The 21,803-nt window shown below is 36.6% G+C and overlaps 1 protein-coding gene across 6 annotated transcripts in view; it reads right to left on the reverse strand.

Moving 5' to 3' along the window:
* Positions 1–21,803, reverse strand: part of OSBPL2 (oxysterol binding protein like 2) — a 125,640-nt gene that overhangs the window by 46,640 nt on the left and 57,197 nt on the right. For 3 of the 6 annotated variants that reach the window (XM_043984063.1, XM_043984064.1, XM_043984065.1), the window contains 4 exons: positions 17,714–17,776; positions 15,831–15,975; positions 10,144–10,219; positions 4,628–4,762 (listed from right to left, as the gene is read on the reverse strand). In XM_043984063.1, coding sequence (XP_043839998.1) covers positions 4,628–4,762; positions 10,144–10,219; positions 15,831–15,975; positions 17,714–17,776 — 419 coding nt within the window. The remainder of the gene's footprint in view (positions 1–4,627; positions 4,763–10,143; positions 10,220–15,830; positions 15,976–17,713; positions 17,777–21,803) is intronic. The other 3 variants (XM_043984069.1, XM_043984066.1, XM_043984067.1) reach the window with 2 other exon arrangements.

Raw genomic sequence — 21,803 nt, forward strand, 5'->3', positions numbered from 1 at the left:
TAGGGTAAAATAGATTTCTAAACCCAAATGAATATGTAGATTATTCCCTCTTTGAGCCAATTCCATGGAGAGTAGGGTTCAAGGGTCGTTGACCACACACTCCCCATCTTTCCCTATGCTCTAATAGGTCTTTTGTGCCTCTTTATATGAGATAATTTACCCCCATTCTACCTCTCCCTTCCCTCTTCTCCCAATGTAATCCTTAATTGCATTGTGGGATTTTTTGGATATCATCCCATCAAAGTCAATTTATACCCACACCCTCTATGTATATTCCACCTAACTGCCCTAATGGTGATACAGTTCTTAAGTTACAAGTAGTATCTTCCCATGTAGGGATTGAAATAGTTTAATCTTATTGAATTTCTTATGGTTTCTCATTCTGGTTTACTTTTATATGCTTCTCCTGAGTCTTGAATTTGAAAATCTAATTTTCTATTCAGCTCTAGTTTTTTCATCAGGAATGTTTGAAAGTCTTCTATTTCATTGAACTGTCATCCCCCACCCCTGCCCTCCAAAAAAAAAAAAAAAAAAAGACTGTACTCAGTTTTGCTAGGTAGGCGATTCTTGGTTGTAATGCCACCTCTTTCCCTTCCAGAATATCATATTTCAAGTCCTCTTATCTTTTAATGTAGAAGTGGCTAAATCTTGTGTTATCCTGACCGTGGCACCATAATATTGGAATTGTTTCTTTCTGGCTGCTTAAAATATTTTCTCCCTGACCTTGGAGCTCTGGAATTTGACTATAAAATTCCTGGGAGTTTTCATTTGGGGATCTCTTTCAGGAAGTGACACATGGTTTCTTTTAATTTTGATTTTACCCTCTGGCTCTCAGATATTGGGGCAGTTTTCCTTGATAATTTCTTAAAAGATGATATCCAGACTTTTTTTTTTTTTTAGTGAGGCAATTGGGGTTAAGTGACTTGCCCGGGGTCACACAGCTAAGCTAGTAAGTGTTAAGTGTCTGAGGCCAGATTTGAACTCAGGTACTCCTGACTCCAGGGCCTGTGCTCTATCCACTGCACCACCTACCTGCCCCCGTCAGTTGTTTTTCTAATGAGCTATTTTACATTATCTTCTATTTTTTCATTCTTTTGATTTTGTTTTATTATTTCTTGATGTCGCATGAAGTCAATAGCTTCCACTTTCCCAATTCTGATTTTTAAAGAATAATTTTCTTCAGTGAGCTTTTGTACCTCCTTTTCTATGTGGCCTATTCTACATTTTAAGGAATTGTTTTCTTCATTAAATTTTGGTACATCTATTTTTTATGCTTCCTTTATGAAACTGTTGACTCTTCTTTCATGATTCTCTTGCATCACTCTCATTTCTTTTCCTAATTTTCCCCCTAACTCTCTTATTTAATTTTTAAAATCCTTTTGAGTTCTTCCAGGAATTCTTTTTTGGCCTAAGACCAATTTACATTTCTCTTTGAGGCTTCACATGTAGGCATTTTGACATTGTTGTCCTCTTCTACATTTGTATTTTGAAGTTTCCTGTCACCTTAGTAACTTTCTAGGGCTAAGTACTCTCTTTTTTTGCTCATTTTTTCTGGCTTATTTTGTGACTTTTATGTTAAAGTTGGACTCTGTTCCAGGAATGGAAAAGAGCACTGTCCCAAGCTTCCTATGCCCCGGTCATGGGGGTCTTGCCACTGGCCTGATGCACACAAGCATGTGCTGGGGGGCATAAAGCCTTGCTACTGGTTTTCTGGGGCGTGGCCTGCTGGCTAACTTGCCCAAATACTTTCCTGCTGACCTTCTTAGGCTGGAAAATTGTTTCATCCCTTCCTTTTGTTGATTCTGCCACTCCAAAATTTGTTTTGAGGTATTATTTTATAGTTGCTTAAAGATGAATTTGGAAGAGTTTTGTTGAGTTCCTGCCTCAGGAACCATACTGGTTTTTTCTAAAGACATATAAATGTTTTATAAATGAGAGTACTTGAGGAAAAAACTGGAAAAGAAATTAGAACTATGGAAGATAGAACTGGAAAGGGAATCAATAGCTTGGAGTAGCAGGTACAAAGTCCCTCAAAATTAGGATGGACCAAATTGAAGCCACTGTCTCCATTAGACAACAAAAAATATTAGAACAAATTCAAAAGACTAGAAAAAAATAGAAGAAAATTTAAGGTATCTCATATTAAAGACAGCTAACTGGCAAAAGAGATCAAGGAGAAAAAAAAAATCAAGAGTCACTTCACTATCTGAATGATAAAAAAAAAGATCTTAGACATAATATTTCAAGAAATTTTAAAAGAAAACTGTTTAGATCTCTTTGCCAAAAGGCAAAGTAGAAAAATAAAGAATCCATCAGTCACCTCCTAAAAGAAACTTCCAAATAAAAACTCCCAGGAACATCATGGCCAGAATCCAGAGTTTCCAAATCAAAGAAAACTACAAGAAGCAAGAAAGAAAGAATTCAAGTACCAAGGAACCATAGTCAGGATCACATATTCTTGACTAGCCACCACTATAAAAGATCTACTAGAGAAGGTAATGTCAAACCACTTCAGTATCTTTGCCAAGAAAATCCTATGGACATTATTAGTGTTAGTGTACTATGGTCCATGAAGAGTAAGACATGACTGAATGACTCAATAACAATGACAACAACTATAAGGAAAACTTTGAATACAGTATTCCAGAAGACAAAAAGATACGGGCTTATAGCCAAGAATAACTTACCTAGAAAACTGATATAATGCTATGGGACGGGGCAGGGGGAGCGGGGAAGGGGGGAGGAAGGAACAATGAATGAGATAAAAGACTTTCAAGCATTCCTAATGAAAAGACCAGAACTACATAGAAACTCTGAAGTACAAACTCAGGAGTTAAGAGAAACATAAAAAAAGTAAAAACAAATTAATAATGGGTGATTAGGAACTAAACCAGGATAGACTGCTTACATCCAAATATAGGGAGCTTAAACATGTGTCCCTCTGAACCCTATGATCATCAAGAGTCATAAAGGTAGTCTAATTACACAAGGTTTGGGAGTGGTTTTGTTATGCCTCGATGATCTTAAGAGAATGAAGAAGCAGAATATACTGGGGATTCCCCAGGAATGTTAGAGAAAATTATCATACATAATTAGGGTATACAAATAAACATCTATATAAACAAGTAGGAGAGGAGGAGAGGAATACCCAACACTTGAACCTCACTATCATCTGAACTAGTCAAAGGAGGGAAGGATATATATACACACAGCTGGTAGAGAAATACATTTCACTCAACAGGGAAATAGGAGGGAAAGGAGTAGGAGAAGGGAAAGTAGAAGGAGAGTAGATTTAGGGAGAAATTAGTCCTAAGCAAAACAAACTGTTAGGATATACAAAAATATTTACAGCTCTTTGTGAAATGGAAAAGAACGGGAATCTAAAATGATGCTCATAAATTGGGGAATGTATGAACAAGTCATAGTATGTAAATGTGATATTATACTACTGAGCAACAAGAAATGAGAAAGAAGTGGTTTCAGAGAAACCTGGAAGGACTTGTGTTAACTGATACAGAATGAAGTGAACAGAATAAGGAGGACAATTAATACAATAACAACAATTTGTCACAAACAAACAAATTTGAAAGAACTAAGATCTCTGATAAGCATACTGACAAACCACAGTACTAGAGGGCTAAAGATGAAACATACCACCCACCTTCTGAGAGACAAGTGAAAGATTAAGAACACATAATGAAACTATTTCTAGACATGGATGGTGTGGCAATTTGTTTTGCCTGATAATTCATGTTTGTAACATTGGTTTTGTTTTTCTTTTGTTCTCAAATTTCAAAAAAGACAGCAGGCTTGGGAAGGTGAATTTTTGTTGATTGAAAAAGTAAATTAAAATTTTTAATTTTTTAAATTTTATAACACTTCCCAAAAATATCTCATCTTATCATACAACCACTTCTCTCTCTAAAAAATTATCAAGGGGCAGCTAGATGGCACAGTAGATAGAGCACCAGCCCTGGAGTCAGGAATACCTGAGTTGAAATCCAGCCTCAGACACGTAACACTTACTAGCTGTGTGACCCTGGGCAAGTCACTTAACCCCAATTGCCTCACTTAAAAAAAAAAATTATCAAGAGCTTTGATTTTATATCTCTTCATAAAAGTGACTCTGTTCCTGAGAAATATATCATTATATCAGAAATACTTTTCAATACACGTGTCATGGTCCTGAAGGAAATCTGGGAATAGACATAGTCAAATGATAAAGCAGAGAAAGGTTGTAGTCTGTATCCATAGAGGGAGTACCACATGAAATCACAGATTTCAAAGTACTGAAATAATAATAATAAATGCCTTATATTTGTATAGTATGCTACATTTTATAAAGCACTTTCAAATACGTTACATTATTTGATCTAGTTCCTATTCCCCTAACTCTTCCTAAGTTCCAAGAGTTAGTAATCTACTTTCCTTTATTTATAATATCCCAAACAAGGAAATTCCTGGATTCTTGCCCTGATCATGGTTAAGAATTGTAACAACTAAAAAAAAAAAAGAGAATTGTAATAACTACATTGCTTCTTTAAAAATTAACATTTCCACATATAACAAAGCCCAGTGTTTTAACAATTAAAAGGGTAAATGGATGAAATAGACTGAGGTTGCCTACCTTCATTCTTTCCAAGGGCTGTGTTTGAGAAGAAGCTTTATGAATGAGGTATATGTGTTCCATGTATTCAGTAATTCGCTGGAGGAAACTCAATGGCTCATTGAAGGCAATAGGCATTGTGATTTTTGACAATTCCTAGATTAAGAAAGTAATAAATTACCACCTTTCTAGTGCTGGTGATGTAAAAAAAAAAAAAGCTTTTCATTTAACCCTGCCATCCTCTCAAGTTATTATTCTATATTACTCTTCCATTTCACTGCTAAACTCCAAGAAATTAAATTCAACAAATATTAAGAAACTATTATAGGGGCAGCTAGGTGGCGCAGTGGATAAAGTACCGGCCCTGGAGTCAGGAGTACCTGAGTTCAGATCCGGCCTCAGACACTTGACACTTACTAGCTGTGCGACCCTGGGCAAGTCACTTAACCCCCATTGCCCCGCAAAAAAAAAAAAAAGAAACTATTATATGCCAGGGACTGTGCTAGGAAGTGGAGATACAAAAACAAATAATTGTTGTCAAGAAGCTTACATTCGGGGCGGCTAGGTGGCGCAGTGGATAAAGCACCGGCCCTGAAGTCAGGAGTACCTGAGTTCAAATCCGGCCTCAGACACTTAACACTTACTAGTTGTGTGACCTTGGGCAAGTCACTTAACCCCAATTGCCTCACTAAAAAACAAACAAACAAAAAAGAAGCTTACATTCTACTGGACAGTAATAATATACATACAGATAAATATAGACAAAATAAATACGAAGTAATTTAAGAGGAAAATTCTAACAACTGAGAGGGAGGGAACAGAGAAAGGTCTCAATTAGGTTACACTTAAGCTGAGTCTTGAACAAAACTAAAGGTTCCAAGAAGGAGAGCTGATGATGGAGAACAGCCTGTGCAAAGAGACAGAAGACAGAATGTCATGTACAGGAAACAGCATGTGGACCATTTGTCTACAATACAGAGTTCATGAGGTAAGGTTATATTTAATCAGCCTGAAAAAGTGTTGTAGCTAGATTATGAAAGCCTTGAAATGACAAGCAGAGGCGTTTGTATTTTATCCTAGAAACAACAGAAAACAACTGCAGCTTCTTAAGTTAGGGAGTGATATGATAGTTACCTTAATATGATAGAACATGACAAGAGAACATGAAAGCTAAATAGAGAACAGATTAGAAAGGGAAAAGACTGGATGCAAGGAACCCAAGTAGAATATTAATGCAGTAGCCCAAGCAAGACATGATGAAGGCTTGAAGTTTAAAAAGCTATCTACACTTGTTTCCTCTATTTCAAATCCCACTCATTTCTCAAGCCCTTGGCAATCTGACTTTTGGCCCCATTACTGAACTGATCCTACCATCTTGAAGACTTCTGCTGTGGGGTCTGGGGTTTTTTTTTGGGGGGGGGGGGGTTGCTGTTGTTGTTTTTTTTGATGAGGCCATTGGGGTTAAGTGACTTGCCCAGGGTCACACAGTTAGTAATTGTTAAGTGTCTGAGGCCGGATTTGAACTCAGGTCCTCCTGAATCCAGGGCCGGTGTTCTATCCACTGCACCACCTAGATGCCCTGGTGTTTTTTTAAAAGAAAGTTTTTATTGATATTTTTCCTATTTTTTAAATCACCAAAGTTTCCCAGGGTATCTTTCCCCCTTTCTGTCTCCCTTCCAGAGTGCCACCCCAAATAATAGCATTTTTTTAAGACAAAAAAAAAGAAAAAGAAGGAAAAAATCAGCATAATTGATTAATATATCTAAAGGTCTGAAAATATGTGCCATGGGGGCAGGTAGGCAGCACAGTAGATAAAGCACCAGCCCTGGATTCAGGAGGACCTGAGTTCAAATCCGACCTCAGACACGATACTTACTAGCTGTGTGACCCCAGGCAAGTCACTTAACCTTAATTGCCCCATCCCCCCCCAAAAAAAAGAAAAGAAAGAAAAGAAAATATGTGTCACAATTGTAGACTTCCCACTCTGCAAAAGGGATGAAGTGAAGGTGTCTTGTCAAATCAATTTTTTTAGCCATGACTATTTTATATAATTTTGCAATATTAATTTTGATTTGGGGGTGTATGTGGTGGTTCTTTCCATATACATTGTTGTATACAATTACAGTGTATATTGTTTACTTGGCTCTGCTTATTTTAATCTGCATCAGTTCATGTAGATCTTGTCACACTTCTCTATACTCATCATATTCATACTTTTTTTTTTTTTGGCGGGGCAAATGGGGGTTAAGTGACTTGCCCAGGGTCACACAGCTAGTAAGTGTCAAGTGTCTGAGGCCAGATTTGAACTCAGGTATTCCTGAATACAGGGCCGGTGCTTTATCCACTGCGCCACCTAGCTGCCCCATACTTATTTCTTACAGTGCAGTGTAATATTGCATTACATTCATATATTTGATTAGCCATTCCCCAATCAATTGGCATCTATTCTTTTTTCCCCCAGGGCAATGAGGGTTAAGTGACTTGCCCAGGGTGACACAGCTAGTAAGTGTCAAGTGTCTGAGGCTGGATTTCAACTCAGGTCCTCCTGAATTCAGGACTGGTGCTTTATCCACTGTGCCACCTAGCTGTCCCCAATTTGACATCTATTCTTTTTCCAATTCTTTGCCATCACAAAGTGCTACTATAAATATTTTATTGTATATGGGGACCTTACTTTTATCAATGGCCTCCCTGTAGTATAAACCTAGCAATGGAATCTCTGGATCAAAGGTTGTGGATATTTTAGTAACTTTATTTGCATAATTCTCAACTGCTTTCCAAAATGGTTGCACTAACTCACAGCTTCACCAATAGTACTCTAGGATACTCATCTTTTCACAACCCTTCAAAATACTTACTATTACAATCTTTTGTTATCTTTGCCAATGAAACCTCAGGGTTGTTTCGATTTATATTTTCATTATTAGTTATTTGGAGTATTCTTTCATGTAGTTGTTAATAGTTTGCAATTTTTTTAGAACTGTTTATATCCTTTGAATGAATATACTTTGGAATGTCTTTTATGATATCTATATGTGTGTACATATGTATGTACATATATACACACATGCACATGTATATGTAACTATTTATACATGTATATGTATGTGTGTGCATTCCTGTATTAATTATGTTTATATCTTGGATATCAAGTCCTTGGAGAAATTTGATACAGAAATGCTCTCCTCTCAACTGTTTCGCTTATTATCTTAAGTACATGAATTTTGCCTGTAAAGAAGTTTTTTATTTTTCATGTTATCAAAATTATCTATTTTATTTTTTGTATTGACCTCTCTCTTATTTGGTTAAAAATTACATCTGTGCATAGCTATGAGAAGTATGTGATCTGCTTCTCTTCTAATTTTTTAATAGTATGGTCATTAATATTTATATTATGCATCCATTTAGAATATACTGTAGGATGTGCCATAAGGTATTGCTCTAAGCCCAACTTCTGCCAGACTTCTTTTTCCAGTTTTCCCAGCAGTTTTTATCAAAGAAAGAGCTCATTCCTAAGTAACATATGTTTTCTGGTTTATTGAACACTAGCCAATGATCTCTAAATTGCTAAATCCAATAGTTTTTTCTCATTCCTCTTCCTTTGTGACTTCTCTGCAGCATTTGATGACATTGATGACATACCTTTCCCCTGGAAATTCTCTCCAACTTGGGTTTTCATGACATCGCTTTCTCCTACTTCTCTTCTAACTTCCTTGACCACACCTTTGCTGGATCATCATTCATGTCCTATCCCCTCTGTAAGTTTACCCAAAGGCTATGTCCTAAGCCTTCTTCTTTTGTCTCTAGGTTATCTCATCAGTTTCCATAGATTCAAGCATCCTAGCTATAGATGATGAATCCCAAATCTACACATCCAAGTCTTCATCTCTCTCCTGAGCTCCAGTCCAACCTCTACAGCTCTCTGCTAGACACTTCTCCCCGTAATTTCCATAAACATCTCAAATGCAACATGTCTAAAACAAAACTCATCTTCTCTCAAAACTCACCCTATTTTCCCTTTTCCCATCTAGAGTACTATTATTTTTGCCAATCAGCTAGGCTGACAACCTCCAGAATTGTCTCTTCAATCTCACTCCTCTTATCCTATAAATTGTCAACTCCTGTCAATTCTACCTCCATATCTCTTGCATCCAACCCTTTCTTTCAATTAGCACAGCCAAAGCCCTAATTCAGGGCCTCATTAATGTGTCCGGCACTATGCTAAACTTTGATAACACTAAGAAAGGTAAAAATAGTTCCTGTCCTCAGGGAACTCACATCCCAATGGGTGAGAAAACATGTAAATGACTAGATGTGAAAAAGATAGAGAGAGAGTAGATTTCAGAGAGGAAAGGTACTAGCAGCTGGGAGGACCAGGAAAGGCTCCTCCATAAGGTAAGATTTGAGCTGAGTCTTGAAGGAAGCCAGAGAAACTAAGAAACACAAGTGAGAAAGGAAAGTATTCCAAGCATAGAGAGAAGCTAGTGCAAAGGAGATGCAATGTTATGTGCAAGAAAAAGGAAATAGACCAATGTAAAAGGATCCCAGAGTTGAGGGAAATAAAGTGTTAAGAACAATGGAGAGTTAGGAAGGAGCCAAGGTGTAAAAAGCTTTAAATGCCAAACAAAGCAATTTATGTTTGATGCTGGAAGTAATAAAAACCAATGGAGTTTACTGAGTAAGGGAGTGACATGGGAAGATCTATGCTTTAGGAAAATCACTTTGGTAGTGAAATAGAAGATGGATTGGAGTAAAGAAAGACTTAAGGCAGGAGACCAATTAGAAGGGAATAAGAGTCAATTTTGTGAGTGGAGAAATGTTGTGAAGTTAGAAATGACAAATTTGGCAAAAAGCTGAATATGTGGGCATTTAAAGCCTTTCACAATCTGTTTCTAACCTATCTTTCCAGACTGATTTCACATAACTAGCTGTCATACACTTTTTGTTTTAGCCAACTATATCTCTGAAGCTTTTCTGAGACAACCACTGCCTATACCTAGGATGCTCTCCTTGGAATCTCTAGTCCCTCCAAGACTCAGCTTAAGTACTACTTTCTAAAAGACGTTTTTGCTGATCATTCTTATTTGTTACTCTTTCCCTCTTTCCCCTCTGTTCCACACCACTGCCAATTCAGAACATCTAACATTTGCCTTTTTATAATCTCTTCCTGACCCCATTTGTATATATATGTATACATTTTTGTATTGTATATGTACATATATATATATTGTGTGTGTGCAGATGTATGTGTACATATATGCGTGTTGCGTATAGACATATATGCAAATGTGTATATAAATACAGAGGGTGTCCAAAAAGTCTTAGTACAGTTTTATGTTTTAAAAGCTTAAAACTTCACTAAGGCTTTTGGGATGAGAGAGAGGGAAAGGGAAAAAGAGGGGGTGAGAGAGAGAGAGAGGTGTGTATATATACTTTTTTTCTTTTAAAGTTACTATACGAATGTGTTAAATTAATAAAAGTTGAAAATTAATACGCTTTTAACCTTCATGTTTCAAAATAAGATAATTCAAACTTACCAAGCCAATGCATTTCTTTAATATACTCCACACACTGAAATCACTTCTAGTAAACATTGGGGCAGGCAATGATGTCCTTCAAAGAAAACAAGGTTGCAGCAATATTAATAATAAGCATTTACTAATAAAATAGATTTACTGATGGCTATTTTCTATGACATGACAACTTGTTCAGATTTTCATTTCTAATTTCTGTAATTATTCATTCCATTTTGATAGATTAAATTTCTAATTAACTGCTTAAAGGGAAAAGACTTCTAAATGTTCTTTTGATCAATTATTATTATATTAATTTTACTTTATAAAATATTTATTATTACTTGAGTAATGTAACAATTTGAACTATACAGGAATGAGATTATTAGTGGAAAGAAGACAACAAATACATACACTCAACAGAGAAACAAAGAATAACTTGTTGATGTGACCAGGTTTTTGGAATCACCTATAACCCATACCACTGGACTTTCCTTTCTCAGACATCTTTAGGTTGAAAGCAGTTTTGGCAGTAAATTCTTTAAATTCTGTATTTAAAATTAACCTAAAGAACTTACTCTGAGAAACAATATATGACTTAGCAGTACACAACACTGTAAAAAGACCTGTGGTTGAGTTTAATTCAACAAACACTAATTAAGCATCTACCATGTTGAAAGGCACTGTACTATTAAACTGTGGTATTAAAGCCACAAAGATAAAAAGAGATCTAAACCTTGATTATCAAGGGGTTGATAACTACTGAAGGAAATATGACACATACACAAATAAGTATAATCCGAGGTAAAATAGAAGAGGGATAAAAGAAAGAACTAGGCAAAGCAATTCTAGAAACATTTTAGAAGAGAAAACTGTGAGCTTAGTAAGGTGCATCAAGCAAAGCCTCAAGAAAGGTCTCAAGGAGGTGGTACTTGCACCAAGACTTAAAGAAAAAAAAACAGATTTAGAGCTGGAAAAGGACCACAGATGTCTACTCCAATCTTATTTTACAAATGAAGAAACTAAAGTCCAAAGAAGTTAAATAACTTGCCTAAGGTCATGCTAGTAGTAAGTGGGAGACCCAGGATTTCAATAGGTGGAACTAAGTAAGAAAAGTGTTTCAAGCTGGATCCTCCTCCAGATCACACAAAGGGTTCTAAATTGGGCCCTCCCCTACTCCTACCTTCCCTATTACTGTAGAGGGTACCACCATCCTCTTAGTCCCTCAGGCTCACAACCTAGGAGTCAACCTGGATACCTCACTCTCTCTCACTCCCTATATTCAAAGCTCTTGCCAAGGCATGTTGATTTCACCTTTATAACATCTCTTGAATACACCTCATTCTCTCCCCTGACACTGCCACCACTCTAGTGGAGATCCTCATCACCTCATGCTTGGACTATTGCAATAGCCTGCTGGTGGGTCTGCTGTTTCAAGTCTCTCTCCATTCCAATTTGTCCTACATTCAAACACAAAAGTGATTTTCATAAAGTTCAGGTCTAGTCATGTCACCCCACTCCACCCCTACTCAACAAACTCCAGCGGCAACTTCTTACCTCCAAGATCAAATACAAAATGCTCTGTTTTGCATTCAAAGTCCTTCATAATCTAGCCCCCTCTTGCCTTTCAAGTCTTCTTAACACCTTACTCCCTAAGACTTACTCTTCAATTCAACGACACTGGCCTTCTGGCTGTTCCAAGAACAAGATACTCCATCTCTCATGTGGGGACCAATTTTTAATTGGGGAGTGTTAGCTAAGCGGCTCGCCGCAATACTGGGGCAAGGAAGGAGACCGGCAGCCTCCCTCAAAACAGAACAGGATTTATTTTAACAAGAACGAACTTAAAAAGAAACACAAACAGGATCAGTAGGATCAAGGGAAAGGAAATAAAATGGGGAAAGGGAAATTATACAACCTGAAAAAATACCACCGACCAGGAATCAGCTGAGAATACACAGCCCCACTCCTGTCGCCTTCCAGCTTCCAGCTAGAATGGCGACTTCTCCCCATTCCCCGAAACCCCACACAACCCCCAACCAATTGTCTGGCCACTCTGAAAGTCACATGACTGCCCTCACTAGGCTTCCAATCATTATAATTTTGCCAGGCCCATGTAGGTGTCAGCGAGTGGTAATGACATGAGGTGCCAGTGCCATAGCAACGGCTACAACCAGTGGGTGGAGCCCCAGGCCAGTGCGCGCATAAAAACCTCAAATAACAATTAATTCTTTACACTCAGCTCCAGGTATTTTCTTGGCCTGTCCCCCTTGCCTAGAATGTTCTCCCTTCTCAACTCTGACTACTGACTTTCTTGGCTTCCTTTAAATCTCAACTAAAATCACATTTTCTACAAGAAGCTTTCCCCAACCCCTCTTAATTCTAGTGCCTTCTCTTTCTTAATTATATATTTGTTTGAATGTTGTCTTCCTCTTGAGAGAAAGGACTGTTTTTGTATTTTTTTTGTACCCGCAGCACCTAGCATGGTGGCTGGTACATGGTGCTTAAAAAATGCTAAATGACTGATGAACGCACAGAGGAATAGAAGATGACAAGATAAGAACAGAGTAGACCAATTGGGCTAAATGTTGAGTAAAGCTAAAATGTATGTTAGCATCGAGATGGTAGGGGGCTTTAAAAAGCATGCTAAAGAGTTTGTTTTTTATATTATAGATGACAGAAAACAACTGAATCAAGAGAGAAACGTGGTTAGATCTGTCCTATAAGATCATTTGGGCAACTTGGTTTAGAATAAAATGAAGAGAGATAAAATTTAAAACAGGAAAACCAGTTAGGGCACTATGATAGTAGTCTAGGAGAAATGTGATGAAGACTATGCTAGGGTTGTAGCAATGAGAATGAGGAATAAGGACCAGATGCAAGAGATGTAGGGGTAGAATCAACAAGACCAGAGAACTGAATATATATGGGGCATGAGGAAGAAGGAAGAATCAAAGTTGGCTAAAGTTAAAACACTAACTAGGAGGATGATGGTGACATCAACAGAAATAAGGAAGTCGGTTTGATGACTCAACCTGACTGATTTACACAAGACAGACTGGCATGTGTAAGTATTTATTTTTTCTTTCAAGTTACTAAGACTGTGTTAAATTTATAAGAGTTGAAAATAAATAGGTTTTTAACCTTCATGTTTCAAAATAAATCAACTCAAACATACCAAGCTAATAAATACATTTTGGGTGGGAGACAAAATGAGTTCAGTTTTGGACACTGTGAATTTGTGATATCAGTGGGACATCAAGGTAGAGATGTCCAGCAGACAGCTAGAGATGTAGTACTAGAGCTCGGGTGAGATACTGAGAAGAAAAATAAAGATTTCAGAGTCATCAACATAGATAGAGATGACTGAATACATGAGTGAAGATGGATCACCAAGAGAGAATAATTAGAAAAGAGGGCCGTGAATATATCCTTGAGGCATTTAGAAGAGTCAGAGGATAAACCAGAAAGAGACCAAGAAGGAGCTGTCAGACCAATAGAAAAAACTAAGGGGATACAGTATCATGGAAGTTAAGGGAAGAAATACATTCCACAAAAAGGTGTGATAATTTCCTTTAAAATAATAGTGGCAATTGAGTGGTAAAATCAGAAGGCTGATTTTGAGGAACTGGTTTTAAAAATGTTATCTTTGTCTTACCCTGGGCAAGTAATATAACCTCTGCCTCAGTTTCTTCATCTGTAGAATAGGTATAATAATATCTTCTACCTCCCAAGGCTGTTGTAATGATCAAATTAAATATTTGTAAAGTTCTTTGCAAAACCTTAAAGCAGTATGTATGCATGTTAGATATCATGATTATTATTGTTATTATTATTATTATATCTTATGATTCTGTGACCCACTGGAATTAGGTCAAAGCAGATCTAGTTTTAGATTTTTGACAAGTAGGATGGCAACATATAGAGACAAAAGTTTTATGAGGTTTGAATGTGTACTATTTGGTATTTTAGGAATGTACCTAGCTATACTTTTGGAAAGTCCTAAAAAGGAGATGTCAAACTTGTAGCCCACAGAACCTTTAAGTGCACTGGAGCCAGATTAAAATTTAATTGGGAATTGTTTTAACAACAGAATTGTTATTGTTACTGTTGTTCAGTTGTTCAGTCCTGTCTAACTCTTTGTGACCCCCATACACCATAGCTTACCAAGCCCTTTTATCCTCCACTATCTCCCAAAGTCTGTCCAAGCTCCTGTTCATCGTTTCCATGACACTATTATCCCTTTTATCCTCTGCTGTCCCCTTTTCCTTTTGCCTTCAATCTTTCCCAACATCAGGATCTTTTCCAATAAGTCCTGTCTTCTCATTATGTTGCCAAAGTATTTAAGTTTCAGCTTCAGTATTTGACCTTCCAGTGAATAGCCTAAATTTCTTTAAATATTGACTGATTTAATCTCCTTGTTGCCTAAGGGACTCTCAAAAGTCTTCTCCAGGAAGCAGCTAGGTAGTGTGATGGATAAAGCACCAGCCCTGTATTCAAGAGGATCTCAGTTCAAATCCGGCCTCAGACACTTAACACTTTCTAGCTGTGTGACCCTGGGCAAGTCACTTAACCCTCCTTGCCCCCCATGCCCCCAAAAAAAGTCTTCTCCAGCACTACAATTCGGAAGGATGGATTCTGTGGTGCTCAGATTTCCTTATACTCCAACTCTTACAGGTATACATTGATTCTGGAATAAACATAGCTTTGATTATATGGACCTTTGTTGGCAAGTTGATATCTCTGCTTTTTTAGTGAGCTATCAAGATTTATTATAGCTTTCCTTCCAAGAAGGAGCAAGTGTCTTTTAATTTCATGGCTGCAGTTGTCTGCAGTTATCTTTTGAGTCCAAGAATATAAAAGTTGACACTGCTTCCATTTCTTCTCCCTCTATTTGCCAGGAAGTGATGGGACCAGATGTCAAGATCTTAGGTTGGGTTTGTTGTGGTTTTTTTTAATGTTAAGCTTCAAGTCAACTTTTACACTCTCCTCTTTCACTCATCAAGAGGCTTAATTCCTCTCCACTTTCTGCCATCAAAGTGGTACTGTCTGCATATCTGAGATTGCTGATATTTCTCCCAACAACCTTAATTCTGGCTTTTGATACATGACGTACTCTACATATAAGTAAAATGACAATATATATCCTTGTAGTACTCCTTTCTTAATCTTAAACCAATCAGTTGTTCCATGTTCAGTTCTGTTGCGTCTTGGCCTCCATACAGGTTCCTCAGGAGACAAGCAGGATGATCTAGTACTCTTACCTCTTTGAGGACTTGCCACATTTTGTCCATCTTGGCTAACCCTGCAGAATACAGCTCATAGCTTCATTGAGCTATGCAAGCCCCTCCACACCAGGACAAGGCAGTGATTGGGGAAGGGGTTAACAATATAAACAAGGGGCAGCTAGGTGGCGCAGTAGATAGAGCACCGGCCCTGGATTCAGGAGTACCTGAGTTCAAATCAGGCCTCAGACTCTTAACACTTACTAGCTGTGTGACCCTGGGCAAGTCACTTAACCCCAATTGCCTCACCAAAAAAAAAAATATATATATATATATATATATATATATATAAACAAACATACAATGTAAATAATGTTAAGGTGTGGTTTTCTAAGTCGATATGCAGATTACAAGGATCCATTTCTATTTGACTTTAACACCACTGTTCTAAAATAAGGCAATAAATACTACATAGTATGCTATTACCTGCGTTTCTTGATTCCATTCTCTTGTGGAGTCCTCTCTCCATTTTTTCCACTCCTATTACTTTTACTAGTGTCCAAGTCAATCATTCCTGTGACTTTCTGATTTGCCTCTGAAAACTCCCCAGATGAATTGTCAGAATCAAAGCCTATACAAAACAAATAGAAGACAGTATCTCCTTCAAGATTCTGGTCACTAAGGAGTAAACCTACTTATCTTTTGATAAGAATAACAAAGTTTTTTAATATTACTTTGTAGAAGATATTTTAATTGACAAACACCAGTGAGATTAAAATCATTTTCCATGAGTATGAATAATAGTAGAGAACACCCAACTATCTTCCAAGTTAGACTACATACCATATACATACATACTATATACATACATACATACATACATACGACTGTCCTCATAAAATCATAGATGAAGAGCTGGAAGGGACTTTAGAGGGTATCTAGTCCAACCTCCTCATTTTTACATTGACAAAACTGAGGCCCAGGGAGATAACATAACTTGCTTAAGTTCACACACGTAGGAGGCATCCAAGTGGTTTTTGAACCCAAGTCTTCTGATCATTTTTAAGTTAGATGACAGTTTCTGTTTTCCCCTGATTCAGAGGTTAAACAGTAACTGTCATCAACTTAATAATTATATATTTCTGGCAGGAATCTTCTAGATTGAATATTTCACCCTTCACCTACTTCAATACCTACTTGTGATATGGAGGTGAGCCTGGCTTCTCAAAGACTGTCAGCAGAATAAAAGCTCCAGTAGGCTTTACACCAAATAGGAAAAGGCTTGAGTATAGTCCCAGCAATGAATTGTGTCTGCTAAGGACAAGGCTATCTAAATTCTGAGAGGTTCATCACCAGAATCACTATCACTTAGTTTTATAATTATAAAGTGTATGAATTAATATTTTGGGATTAATTATCCATGAAACTGAAGAATGTAAAACATGTGGTTCCCTTCTACTGTGATATCAAAAGTAGCAAAGAAGGGGAAGGAGAGTATCAAGAGTTACACAGTCTACAAAGATTTAACTGTTTTAACATAAATTCTTTGTCTGATGATCAAAAAACTGACACCAGTCGAGGAAATTTAAGAAAAAGACATGAACTAGAGTCATATAAGATGAGAAGGCAATAGATAATTTTTTTTTTAACAGTGGAGGGACTATCTGTACTGACAGGGTCAAAACAGTCATTGAAATAAGTGCTTTATTTCCCTCTTGGGCTAAGAAAGAAGAGTGGGAAACAGCTTTATGTTAGGCAGAAATATCTTTAAAATGTAACAGGATTGGGGCAGCTAGGTGGCGCAGTGGATAGAGCACCGGCCCCGGAGTCAGGAGTACCTGAGTTCAAATCCGGCCTCAGACACTTAACACTTACTAGCTCTGTGACCTTGGGCAAGTCACTTAACCCCAATTGCCTGCCTTAAAAAAAAACAAAACACACACACATAAATCCTGTTACTTTTTTTTTTTTTAAGGCAGGCAATTGGGGTTAAGTGACTTGCCCAAGGTCACAGAGCTAGTAAGTGTTAAGTGTCTGAGGCCGGATTTGAACTCAGGTACTCCTGACTCCGGGGCCGGTGCTCTATCCACTGCGCCACCTAGCTGCCCCAAATGTAACAGGATTTAACCATTGCATAGTTTGCTATCTTTTTCTACTGAAGATATAACAAATTATAGCCATTTCAGAGGAATGAGAATATTACACTATCAAAAGAATAAAAGAGGAACTAAAAATTTTAATTTGTGGTTTAGAATTAAATTAGTGATTTAGACTTGTAATTTGTAAACAAATTCCAAAAGATTATTTAGAAGTAAAACCATATGCTTTTTATTTAACTATCTACTCATCCAAATGAGAACTACCATTACATTCAGGCATTGCTCTGCAACCATTCTCCATCATAAGTGATTTCTCCATGAAGAAACTGGAAGCTAAAGAAAAAAATGAAAACATTTGTTTTCTTTTTTAAAAATCTATATAGCAGTTTCTATAAAATACCAGTGATAGCCCTGAAAAGCAAATGAAATGAAAGGAAGTACTGCCATTTTTAATATAAACTAAGCAAAGAAACTATATCTTCTGTTAAAAGATAAGGACTTAACTAGAATCATAAAATTTTTTGAATTAGAAGGGGTCTTAGAAATTTCATAGTTCAACTCTATTTTAGATATGAGAAAACTGAAGCACAGAGAGAGGAAGTGACTTGCCTAGGCTTAGACAGCTAATCAAATCACAGGTCTCAGTTTCCTCATCTGTATAATTAGGGGCTTAGACAAGATGGCTTCTAATGTTTCTAGATCTATCGTCCTTTAAAGATTAGTAAACAAGGGGGCAGCTAGGTGGTGCAGTGGATAGAGCACCAGCCCTGGAGTCAGGAGTACCTGAGTTCAAATCCAGCCTCAGACACTTAACACTTACTAGCTGTGTGACCCTGGGCAAGTCACTTAACCCCAATTGCTTCACTAAAAAAAAAAAAAATTAGTAAACAAATTCCCTGAAAAGTTTCCCTAAGGATGAGGCCAAATAAAAGTATTATCTTGAATATCAGTAGAATTTTTAAAAATGGATTATTGGGGGACGGCTAGGTGGCCCAGTGGATAAAGCACCGGCCCTGGATTCAGGAGTACCTGAGCTCAAATCCGGCCTCAGACACTTGACACTTACTAGCCGTGTGACCCTTGGCAAGTCACTTAACCCCCATTACCCCGCAGGAAAAAAAAAAAAAGGATTATTACTTGATTTTCTTTAAATCATGTGCCAATTTTCAACACCTATTTAGAAAAAAAAAGACATGGACAAGAACTGAATATGAAAAGGAGTGCATGGGTTTATGATACATACCATGGAGGGAATAGTCACACCAGTTAAATCATGTGTCCAAATTACCAAAGCAAGCCAATATTCAAAAGAAGCATTAGTAAATAAATGTTCCTTTAAATAATGAATTATTTCAAAAATTGTCAGATGACTGGATATGAACTATAATTGCTTTTTTTGTGGGGAGGAGGGCAATTTGTTTTCTCAAGTCTGTACCAAAAGCTATGTCCACTTATTGTTTAAACTAATCATATCAAATAAGTATTCTATTAAAAATCAGTTTTTACTGTTCTGTCTCATTAAACTGATGAGACATTTTCATTACCTTGTTTCAAGAGTATTAAAGTCTATATACAGTTTTTTGAACCTTGGGCTCTTTAAAAAAAACTTTTGATCCTCAGTTTTCTCATATATAAAATGGGATAAAAGCAGCACTTACCTCACAGGATTGTTGTAAGAATCAAATGATTTTGTAAGGATGATCAACTAACTGTGAAAGACTCAGCTTTTTTGATAAAGACAATAATCTAAGACAATTCCAAAGTACCCATAATGATATATGGACCTCTAACAAAGAACTGAGGAATTCTGAATGCAGAGTGAAGTATATTTCCCACACACACACTTTCCTTATTGTTATTGTTTTATTTTGTTTATGTTTAGACTTGGCTCTTTTCAACAATACAATGATCCAAAACAATTCCAAAGAACTCATGATGGAAAATGTTCTCTACATCCAGAAAAAAGAATTGTGGATTCTGAATGCAGATTGAACCATACTGTTTCTACTTTTTTGGATTTTTTTTTTCCTTTTTTGAGGTTTTTCCCTTTTGTTCTGATTCTTCTTTCACAACATGACTAATTCAGAAATATGTTTAATGTGATTGTACCTATGTAACCTATATCAGATTGTTTTCTGTCTTAGGGAGGGATGGGAGGGAGGGAGAAAATTTTGGAACTAAAAATCTTATGAAAACAAATGTTGAAAACTACCTTTACATGTAACTTTAATGATTTTTTAAAAAATAAAAAAGTAAAATGGTCTACCAGATGTGAAGGTGAGGTTACATATTAATAGCACTTTATTCCAAGGGTGTAATTACCTAACAATAACTATAGGCAATGGGAGTTCAAAAGAGGACAACCACCTTAGATGTGAGAAAACTAAAGAAACTGAAATAGCTGATCACTTAGAAGCATACTTTAAAAGAGGGCTTCTTAAACTTTTTCCACTTATGACCCCTTTTCACTAGAGAAATGTTTACATAACCCTAGGTATATAGGTATATAAAAAAGGAATACATAACCTTTTACTGTTGTCCTATTGTTCACACCCCCACATTCAGTTCTGCAACCCCATATGGGGTCACAACCCACAGTTTAAGAAGCTTTTCATTAAAAGACTAGAACCAATGAAGAACTCTAGTCAAGAAACAATGAAAAATAGGGCTAAGCACTGAAAATGTAATTTCATTAGTACAGCAAACTCCCGAATGAGTAAACTCCCTTTACCAAGGCAGGTTAAAAACCTTCTCTGCAACTAACAGTTACAGAATTTCCTAATTCTAGAACAATGAGAGTCACACAGCCTAAATGGGTTAGAGGCAGAAATTGAATACAGATCTCTATCCACCACACCAAACTTCCTCTCGATGAGAAATTATACCCAAAAATTTAGCTTGTGGAATAATAACAATAGGCAAACATAGAGCTTTTCAAAGTTTGCAAAGTGCCTTAGATATGGTCTCTCAGTAGAGCCTCACAACAACCCTATGACATAGGTGCTACAAATATTATAATGAGGTTAAGTGGCTGGGACCATAGTCACACAACTAATTAAGTGTCAGAGGTGGGATTTGAACCAAAGTCTCTCCTGATTGCATGTGTAGTGCTCTTTCCACTATCCTATGCTGCCTCCGTAAAATAGGATCCACTTAAAAAAAAAAAGTCAATAAATTCCATGATAAGTTAAAGGTAAAGAGTAGCACAGTTCTAATACTGTGACTTTTAACAAGGCTGCACAAAAATGGAAGTACTAAAAGAAATAAGTCTAAGGTGGTGTGTTTATCAATTACATTAGAAAAATTAGGCTTTTACTTTAGTTGAGCACTAGATCATATCTTCAAAGACATAATTAACACATAACCACAGAAAGGCCAATTCACTTCTGATCAATAATTATTTCAGACTTGGTATATAAAAGATAGTGTTTAAAAATCTGGATCATGAAAATTCAAAACATTTCTTTTCCTGGCTTAGAATAAACATGAGTACAATAATGGACCATGTAGAAGTCATAAGCACAGTTACATAAAGTACTGTATTTTGAGGAGAAAGTAAGAGTTGTGAACAAATTTTATTACAGAATTCTGCTCTATTACAATGTACCTCATACAATGTGAATGACTAACAAAATATTAATATTAGAAGAAAAGTTATGAAACTCAGAAGTCAAGATAAAAGAATAGAATAATGGGGAAAATGGAAAAACTATTTAATAATTTTTTAAAAGTTGCTACTTCACATTTCTTCCATCATCCAAATTCAGACTTCGCTCTGTATCTCCTGGCATACTATGGACTATTTTTACCTACACAGTTATAGAATATTATTGTTTTGTATTAAAAATTTCAGTATCACAATACCATGCACTAGCTACTTTCATTTTCCTTTACAATAAATAGGCATTAATGGACATTCACTTATACCCCAAAGATAGCTTCTAGATCACATCCAACCTCGTATTATAGTTATTTATTTGTCTAAAAGTTGGATAATTCCTCCCATACAAAGACTGTAAACTCCTTGAAGGCAGAGTTGGCTTACTCATCCATTTATCTCCCTCTGCTGCTAGCAAAGGGTTTTGTACTTAAGGATTGGTGTTTCATTCATCCCTTCCCAGTATAGACCACAAACCTTCCAGGTCATAGAAAGCTATCTCCATCAGTTGCTATGGACAAAATATATATGCTATATCATATAATAAACAATAATAATTGGACTTTTAAAATGAGGGGCAAAGATGGTTGAGTAAAGGCAGGGACTCACCTGAGTTCTCCCAAATTCCCCTCCAAACAACTTTCAAATAACTCCTCAAAATGAATTTTGGAGCAGCAGAACCAACAAAAGGACTGGGTGAAA

Source organism: Dromiciops gliroides, chromosome 2, assembly GCF_019393635.1.
Source record: "Dromiciops gliroides isolate mDroGli1 chromosome 2, mDroGli1.pri, whole genome shotgun sequence".
NCBI lineage: Eukaryota > Metazoa > Chordata > Mammalia > Microbiotheria > Microbiotheriidae > Dromiciops > Dromiciops gliroides.